The following is a 10,190-nucleotide window of genomic DNA, read 5'->3' on the forward strand; positions in this document are numbered from 1 at the left end:
TCTTCCTTGATTTGCTACTTCATCACATGCAACTCCTTCATTTTCTCTCTCTCTGTCTTCGCACGATCTACGTATTGCGACATCACCTCGTAACCTCAATCTCCAAAGCTTCTTTCGTCATAAGTGGATATGGCTTGAATTTGCAGCTTTGTTCTACCTCTATGCTGTCAAAAACCTTCCTCTTGCATTCATCGCATACAAGTGTGCTGCCTTCTGCTACTGCTGATGGTGATTCTCGTTGTGATGTCGTTGCCATTCATCTTGATATCCTTGTCCATGAACAACTTGATGTCTTCGTGGATAGGCAAGTCCATAGAAACTTGATCGACTACATCCCGAATTGCGCTCTTAGCGATGTCTTTGACTCTGCTCTCCTGGAAGCCATTGTACCTGTGTTGTTGGGAGGTGGACGACACCTATGATACCTAGAGGCATAGCAACACTCATTGAAAGAAATATGTTATTTGAAAACCAAAACAAACTGGAGGACTAACATGCAACATACTTGTGTGATTGATCGTGAAGGTTGTGCAATTTCCGTCAGGAGGTCGGGAGACTGACTGCCAAAACTACGCAAGGCATAGTTTGGGCTCTCAAGAGGTTGACTAACTGCTAGAACTATGCAATGCACAGTCCAGCCTAGCCTACTCAGGACTGAAACTACGCAATGTTCAATTTCAGTCAGCAGCGACATGCAACCAGCAAACTGCATTGCGCAGTTTTTGGGGCCAGCAGGAAACTGCCTCGAAGGCTTGCACAATGCAAGCCTAGAGGTCAGTGTTGGGCTAGACTTGCACAAATTATGGTGGGAAGATAGAGCATTTTCTTCTGGAGATGCATAGTGTTAGCCGAGCAAGGCACGGTTTGAGCCAAGGCAGCCTAGACCGGCCGATAAGCGACTGAAAACATGAGAAGTCTAAATGCATGATGAGATGAGTGAAAACAAGAGTGAATGATTATGGATTCAAACAGTAAGTGAATGATTCAAAAAATGGGACACATGCATGCGTGTGAAGCGGGTCATCGCAACTATGGCTGTCAGTGAAAAAACAATGTCATGCATGTGACAATAGTGAGATGCAAACAAAAACTAAAATGATAGTTATACAAGCTAACATGCATGCAAATGATAGCAAGAATTCATAAAAATCAATAAAACAACACTCACACAAGCCTAAACACAAAAAGCAACAAAACACAACGCAAGATATGCGAAGCAGGCTTAACCCAAAATAGCTAAGTTGAATGTGCCGATGACTCCTAGATGCGATGTGGGATGTCAGAGCTACAAGATTGATGTGAGGAATGAGCTCTGTAGCATCCGGAAAATTATTTTTGATAAAATCGAGGTTATGACATGCATGCCATAAATCTAGGAAAGGCGACACTTGGCGGGAGGTTTCTAAAGTGATCCATACATGTAACCTCCAGCTGCGAAAAATAACTCCCTAAATCTATGGATGCCTTTGCATGTTGCCTTGGGAAAAGTAATCCATGCATGAAAATCAATTTTTCTCTGTCCTGGAGTGAACTTGTCATCCTGAAGGCACATGCATCAGTCTGCGATCTTGGGAGAGGGATTTGAGGAGTTTTTAGGCTAATCATATATGGTTGTCCGAGAGGGATTGTGAAATTTATGAGAGGAACAAGTGACTGTCTCCCAGGATTACGCAATTTATGGGTTGAGCAGCTGTCTTGGGTTAGACTGCACAATTTTATCAAGGAAGTTTGTCTGACTGCATTGTGCAATTTCTGAACCCAACAGGCTACCTAGCTGATTTGCACAATTTTTGCTAGCTGCAGGGCTAGCTGTCCAGATGGATTGTGCAATTTCTGGGAGCAGCGGGTGACTGCTGGCCAGAATTGCGCAATCTATGGGCTGAGCAACTGCCTTGGGATGAGTTGCACAATTTTGAGAGGAAGACTATCAAGAACAATTGCACAATTTTGGAGCCCAGCTGAGTGTCCAGCTGGGTTTGCACAATTTCTGGAGGGAAGGCTCATTCCCCTCCAGAATTGCATAATTCCTAGAGGGAGATGCTCAACCAGCAACTGACACTAAGTCCGGAAATTAGCCTGTGAAGGAGGTGGAACAAACTTTCATGCATAGGTTGACAAGACTATGAAATAGTTGAAGCTGATGTGATTGATAGTGTAAAACATGCTTCTGAGGATGGTTGGTATGAAGGTTCCAAATCGAAGCTAAGACAAAATGTTGGAGGGTGGTTGTAGCCGCTACAACGCTTAGTGAACCACTAGTAGAACTCCAGCTCTCTGAATGGACCTTGTTCGTGAAAATCAAGTCTAACACCTTCAGAAGTATTGTTCAGTTCTCTGTTTGTCTTGGTTTCCACACTTGCTTGATTGTAAGATGTATCATCTGTGAGGATCTTGGTCGGTCGACACACATTCCAAGACAAGCCAACACAATTGTATCAATTAGGGATGAGGGGTATATTGGTGCACAAATCATATTATTGTTAGAGTTTTAGTTTCATCTCTGGTGTTGCTCTGCTGCCAATAGGCCTAGACAATACCCCGACGGAGTCACGCAGGAACACAAGCATCGCTCCCTTGCTAGCAAGCCTCGTCAGTACCCCGGCGGAGTTACTTGCATCACCTCTCTGTGCAGGAACCCTTTCTCTTCTTTTGCCTTGTTCATTTTCATTTTTCATAACTATGCATAACACTTATTCATTTCAGAGGCAGAAGAGGGATCCCAACTTATTGAGAGCAGAAGAGGTTGTTCATTCACAGAAGTAGTTTGTATATACCTCTAACATGCTTTTAAATGTTTTTCCCCTCATCTTACTCTACTTGACTGAGATGACAAGGATTGACCCAAAAACAACTGACTAGAGTAGGTGATACTAGTTCACACGCAAGCATTGTGTTTTCACCAAGCTTCACTTCGAAGAGTATGTATTTTCCATTGATGTATCATGGACTGAAGACAACAAGTTCTTACATAAGAGGTAGGACAACAAATAACCAAGTATTGATAGTTGTAGAAGTCCTCTTGTACTTCACCCAGCTTGTTTCAAGAGTTGGTCACAGTCCATGCGAAACTAACATATGGACATAAACAAGCAAACACACCAAAAAGAAAAGCAAGAAGAAGAAGCAACTTTGTATGCAAAGAGAGTAAGAAAATGAACAATAAAGCAAGCAAATACACAAAGAAAGAAGTAAACATGCATGCAAGCAAACAACTCAAAAGCAAACACTACTCCTACTTCTAAGCTAATAGTGCATAGGTCGTCTCACGTGAATTGATACTTCCAATGCAGCCATCGGCACATTGGTCGACCCATGTTAGTGAAGGCATGGTTTATGAACATCGCAGTTGTGCAAACCAGCAATCATGAAACATATAATGATGAAGAGTGATACACTTTGAGCTTATAAGCGTCCACAAAACAAAAATGACTCAAAGCGCATGACATGCACCCAGTGGAATTTCCATGGTGTTGTGCTACACTAGTGCAGATGTTGAGTGTATACATTCTCTTAACTGTGACATGCAAGCAAATGTGATAAGGGTAGACCACTTATGTTGTGTAAGTGTTCTTGTTGTGTAAGATTCCTCCAATGCATGGGTGATGGGATTGCATAGTTCGAGTGGAGGAAGTGAAATCTGAGTGTTAGATTGATCTTCAATGCATACATTTGAGTGATGAGGAGCCTTTCATGTTTGATCAACTTCCTAATCAGAAGTGTAACCAACCTCAGGACAGCGAGGGCCTGACATAACCATCAGCTCGGGTTGAAGTGCCTTGACATTCTGCGAGGTTTCGACTTCATCGACATATAGATCATTGTAGACCAGTGGCTTAGACAGATTAACAACAAGTGAATCAACATCGTGATTGTATAAAGAAGTAGAGAGATCACGACAACCAAGATTAGAAAATCTAGGATTTTTTTCGGCATCCTCATGATTTGATGAATCGTGCAGAGGGGTAGATGAGAAGCAAGGATGTTCACCCTCTGTACTTTAAGAAATCACACATGATAGATTAGAAGGATTTTCAAAGGAAGATGTGTCCTCTTCAAAATGTAATGACAGACTGACATCCGACATGTCCTATGAACGATCAGAAGTAGAAACATCTGGAAATGAGTTTTCATAGGGGAAATCAGCAGTGGCAGAATCACAAGTGATGTCAGGATAAAGTGGATGAGGCATGGCTGGAAGGGAGTCATCCTTCACTGCATGTTCTTCTTTAGATTCCCACATACATTCATCATGTATGATGGCGCGAGTTAGCTGCATAGTACCAACGCCATCAACAACTTGATCCTCATTCACAATAAGTGAGGAGTCCGAAATGGAAGAACACAAGACAGTACAATCTGAAGGATCAATCGAACGCATGGACAGAGGTTGAGGGAATGAATCCATGTGATAACCAACAGGTTTGCAAGCCAAATCTCCGCAGATATCAAGAGCAGGTGGGGTGGGAGGATGTGATAGTTCAATGGATGTGTGTGCATAATCTCCCACATCACTCTGCAGTGGTGGAACTGTTTGATGAGGTGAAGGTAGACAGGCACTTGTGACAGGAATTGTGTATGCCTGTGATTGCACAACTCCATCACCGAAATGTGCTGAGCAAGGTTTGGATGGTTTCAATAATTGCAGATTTTCGGATATGTGAAGAAGATACTCAAATATTCTATCGAGAAATTCCCAATCAATTTCATCTTCGGGAAATTGGTATGAAATATTACAAAAGTGTGTGTGAAACTGTTGAACGGATTCAACGGGTGCTTTTCATAATTCCACAATTTCTTTGTTGAGTGATTTACGGTTAAAGTGATTGAAAGCATGGTCTATCTCTTCGACCACATGAGCAAGACAATGAATATATTTTTCAGGCAGCGTAGCAAACAAGTGAAATGGGTTCCCTGGAAGCGTGTAGACGAACAACGTGCAGGTCATGTATTCTTCAAAGATTCCATGTCTTCCGCATGAGCCTACAATGCTACCCGCGTGTCTAACCAAGGCTACATAGCCTCCACCATCATATGTTTTATGTGACAAGTTATCCAAGATCTCTTCTGAGATTTTGAAGTTGTTTTCATAAGACATACACTCCGGAAGAGAAACTATGTAGTTAGTCATGATAGATATGCAGAGATCCAAAACAGATTGTGAGGACTCAGCTTGTCATCTGGCCCTCCTTCTAGCACCAAAAATTTGACGGTGTTGGACCGCCAACATGTCAGGGGATCTCCCCTGTAAGAAGTCCTATCTAGACCTTAAACCGTTTGGTGTAGGAGTCCCAACAATGGGTCGTACGGTATCGCCTTGGCTGCGATGGTGCACAGAGGCAAGTAAGATGTCCCTGTTGGTAGAAAGGGTATGACATATGTAGTTAGTCAAGGAAGGTGCATGAGCAGTTCTAAAACACGGGGGATGAGGTTAGTGTGCCCCTTGGAAACCTGTGAAAGCACAGAGTTAAGAAGGGAACACACGAGCAAAGATGCATCACAAACTAGAAAGAAAGTGAGCTAGCAATCCAAAGTGATGGTTAAACCAACAACACATTTCAGTAAGATTCATACATACTTATATAGGAAATCCATACATGCATATGTAAGAAAACAAATACATATATTATTAGAGTAGACAAGTTAAATGAAATACAATAACAACATATTCATGAAATGTGTTGGCTCTGTTGTAATAAGAAGTGAAAGTTCCAGTCATACAATACAACCATGACCAACCACTAGTTCTGACTGCAGAATGCTATAGTCACTACTGCATGCTCCTCCAAAGAGATATACTAGCTTTGCACAGTGGAGAAGCCAAGGATCGTTACACTACTATCCAAGCTTTCTCTAAGATACTCCTATTGGAAGCTTTGTTGACCAAAATCCTATACAATGAGTTACAAGGGATTATATATAGCAGAGGGTGGGATGGCCCTTGACATTCCCCTTTGTGATTGTTCACCTACCCTCATGACTCTTCAACTACCCTATGTTTGTTAAAGTCAACTATCGACACTTGAACTTCGACTTGACAAGATGTTACATACAATATACACATGTACCCATGTGAGACAAAATAGGCTTGAGCAAGCCATGCAAGACATCACTAACACTTAGACCACACTACAACAAAACCAGCGATTTGCGCTAGATTTTGCGCCAGATTTTAGTGCATTTTTTTTGTAATTGTGATGAGCACCCTGGCGCTAAATCTGGCTCTATTGTACAATTTTTAAAGCGTCCTTTTTTGCACCTGATTTTGCATCCTTTTTCACGCTAGATTTTGCATCATTTTTTACACCAAACTATGCATCATTTTTTGCGTCAAATTTTGAACCAAGGTTTGCATCTTATTTTATGACAGGTTTTGCTTCTAGTTTTGTGTCATTTTTTGCATCTATTTTTCATTCTCTTTTGCTTCCTATTTTGTGTCATTCTTTGCTTCCATTTTTGCACCATCATTTGCATCAAGTTTACACTGTATTTTGAATCCAATTTAACGTCTTTTTATGCATCCATTTTGTGTCAGTTTTTGCATCTAGTCTTACGCCAGGTTTTGTATCTAGTCTTACACTAGTTTTTGCTTCTATTTTTGCACCAGCTTTGGTGCCTATCTTTGCACCATGTGTTGAATTTGATTTAGCACCAAATTTTGCATCCATTTTTGTGCCCATTTTTGCATCTTTTTTTGGACCATTTTTTACATCCACATTTACGTTTTATTTGTCTCCATTTTTCCCATCTCATTTTGCACCATATTTTGCGTTATTTGTTTCATCCAATTTTGCATCATTTTTAACACCATCTCTTGCGTCTAATGTTACATCATTTTGAGCATCCAAATTTGTATTTATATTTGCATCTTATGTTGAGTCATGTGTTGTGTCCACCTTTGCATCTTATTTTGTGTCTAATGGTACATTCAATTTAGAGCCATTTTTTACGTCTACTTTTGTATTTTTTTTTGCACCAAGTTTTGCATCCAATTTTAAGTTATTTTATGCCCCTTTTTGCACCATTTTTTTGTGTCTACTTGTGTCGAATGTTGCACCATTATTTACACCGACTTTTTCATCCAATTTTGCATTTTTTTGGTGTTTAGTTTTACATCGTTTTCACCATCCAAATTTGCATCTTTTTTTGCCTCATTTTGTGTCCACATTTGCATATAATTTTGTGTCTGAGTTCGAGCCTAAATTTGCATGTGATTAGGAATCATTTTTTACATCCAATATGACATCCTTGATTTCACCTTTTTTCAGTGCCATTTTGCATCTTGTTTTATGTCTTTTCTTACATCTTTTTTTTTTCCTTTTTTGCACCCAAGTTTTCATCCCAAATTTACACCATTATTTGCATCATCATTTGGCATATTAATTTGTAACGTTTTTTGCTTCTTTTTAACGCTCAACTTTGCATCTTATTTTACATGTAGTTGTTGTCTTTTTTTGCATCTAATTTGGTGCCCATTTATGTGTCCTTGTTTTTGCCCAATTTGATATCCTTTTGTATGCCATGTTTTGTTCCCTTCTTTGTGTCAACTATTGCACAATTTTTCACTTCTAATTTAAAACACTTTGTATGTCAATTGTTTGCATTTTGTATTAATTCCTAGTTTAACATCCAATTTTACTTTCAATTTTGCATCCATGGTTACATCCGCATTTCACTTCTTATATAGAGTATATTTTTCTTTACATATATGACCCCCTTTATAGATTCATAGTGAAATATATTATAGTTTCTAAATATCATTAAAGCAGATATCACAATTCAAAATCATTTGTAAAGAAATTTAAGAGAAATTGACAACATCCATCCAAAAAAATAACAATGTGTCATTAACAATTTTCAAAACATGTATAAAATAACAACATAATACTAATAAAATTAGTATTATTTTTAATCAAAACAAGTAAAATTCAAATATGATTAACAAATCAAAATATTTCATGAATATCGTTATTCTACGATAAATTAACAACATACATAAATCAAACTCATCGTATGATTACAAAATCAAAATGTCTCATTGATATAGGGTAAATTCACAACACCCATCTAAAAATAGCAATGTCATTCTACACAATAATTTCTTCATAAAAAACAATGCATGTGCATGCCTAGCTACCACCACCAAGATCATCCTCATGATCATCTTGACCATCCTCATTACTCTGATCCACATCATCACCAACACCGCAACTATCATCATCATCTCCTCCTTCACCACCATCATCCTCATCCTCATCCTCATCATCTCCTGATATATGTTGAACATAATTTGGATCATCGTCTTGGCAATCATTACCTATAGCATTCTGACAAAAAAAATCAATATTACATGTTAGTATTAATTACATAACACAATGCATGTTTTTGTTATACAATGTTAACCATAAAATGAGGTAAGATATAATATCTAATAGTACTAAAAAATAAAATGAAAAAATGGTTTAAAAGTATATTGGAAATCCAACTAAGATTACATACCATAGAATCCATCCAAACAACAAATTCAACCCATCTCTTTTGCTGCAGCACCTCCTTTTCCAAATGATTTGGAGGTCTTCCATATTTTAGTTCCTATCAATCAGTAAATAGGGAGAAATTAGATAACAATGACTTTCTTCTAGTACAAAATTTATTAAAAAAATATCACATGTTTAATATACTTACAAAGGTTGTTATCAGTGCTTTTAAACCTTTCTGGCCACTACGATGAGTGACTTTTGTCTTGGTTAACCTCGCCTTGGATGCCTTGTCCTTAAACATAAACCAATTCAATTTATTTTCACACAAATACATGTCTAAGATACTTATAAGTATTAATACATTCTAAATAATGTTTAATGAAAAATTCAATACCTGAATGCTCTCATTTCCGGCTTTTCTTTGTGCATCCAACTTCTCATATGATTTTACAAGTTCTTTCCATACTTTAAAAGGTATGTCAATAGGTCTTTGTTTCAGTCTTTGATCTTGAGGCATTTTTTTAATTTTTCTTGTTTGGTTAAAAATTTTGGTTAAAAAAAACCGAACAAGTAATTCACATCAATGGCATGGGGACTCTATGGATATGTGTAAAAAAATGGCTATAAAGAAAACATCCAAAAAACATATGAGCTCTCCCTTTGATGGTCACTTGGGGCATATGGCTGGAAAGGAACAACTCCATTTTCGAAAATCAAGGACAATCCTTTCTCAAAGTCCTTCCTAATATTTGCTCCAAATGTCTTTAAATGAAAAACAAAATTCAAACGTCATCCTTAAACATCTCCCTTAAATATAACGTTGGACCATAAATTCTTCACTTTTATTGTTATCGGCTCTGGAATGATTTTTCTATATGCAATTATATAATGAAATATGTGTGCACTAATGAAAAAACATTGAGTTTCATTTTTCATAATCACAAACAATGAAAAAAGAATCACACGTAACTAGCATCATTTTGGAAATTTTATATTTATTAAAAATCTTTAACATGTTTTCCTCCCATATCTCATAAAAAGGTGTGAAATTTTTTATATACTCTCCAATAAGCACTACAACAAAACCAACGATTTGGAGGTTTTACACTAAGTTTTTCAACATCGAGCTTACTAGGGCTTGCACCACCGGGGTTATTAGTAAGAATCTCATGAGGTTTGCATAGCCATGATTATTAGAATCAAAATAGTAGGATTTGCACTAAAAAACAGTTCATAGAGCTTTCCTGCTAGGGAGAAAATCACAAGTTCAACTTCTGCAGTGCAGAGGACCGAGAGCTCGTAAGCTTTCTTCAGCAATCCACCTACGTTTGGAAAATGTAGCCTACCTGCCGGCGATGTTCTCAATCCTCTTCCTCTGCATCTTTCCCCTCACTATTCTTGTATGTCCTCTTTCGTTTTTCCCTCCAAACAAACCCTCTCAAATTGAGAAAGCAGAACAACTCACTCGATGAGAATCCGAATCCAATTATCGCTTCTAACAATAACCCAATACGATACCAGAAGTGATTACACAAAACCTCATTGACTATTCATTTGTTTGGAAAAGAGCCAAGCATATACTTCTGACGAGGGTTTCCGTCTCAAGTCTGGCTCGCAGGACGTCGCTTAGTCAATTGCGAGAAAAGTTTTCCACCTGCCTGTCACATACGGTTTGTCACACTATATATTAAAATAAGGTTGATCATACTAACA

The 10,190-nt window shown here is 38.2% G+C and overlaps 1 protein-coding gene across 1 annotated transcript; it reads right to left on the minus strand.

Annotated features, from left to right (window-relative positions):
- Positions 1-8,035: 8,035 nt before the first annotated feature.
- Positions 8,036-9,746, minus strand: LOC149229586 (uncharacterized). Its single transcript, XM_089375872.1, has 4 exons — positions 8,872-9,746; positions 8,683-8,769; positions 8,497-8,589; positions 8,036-8,324 (listed from the first exon to the last, which is right to left on the minus strand). The coding sequence occupies exons 1-4, from the start codon at positions 8,992-8,994 to the stop codon at positions 8,127-8,129; spliced, it is 501 nt and encodes a 166-aa protein (XP_089231998.1). The 5' UTR covers positions 8,995-9,746; the 3' UTR covers positions 8,036-8,126.
- Between the last annotated feature and the right edge of the window lie 444 nt (positions 9,747-10,190).

This window comes from Pinus tabuliformis, chromosome J (genome assembly GCF_031772625.1).
Source record: "Pinus tabuliformis cultivar Carrire ecotype Pingquan chromosome J, CPIR1, whole genome shotgun sequence".
Lineage (NCBI taxonomy): Eukaryota > Viridiplantae > Streptophyta > Pinopsida > Pinales > Pinaceae > Pinus > Pinus tabuliformis.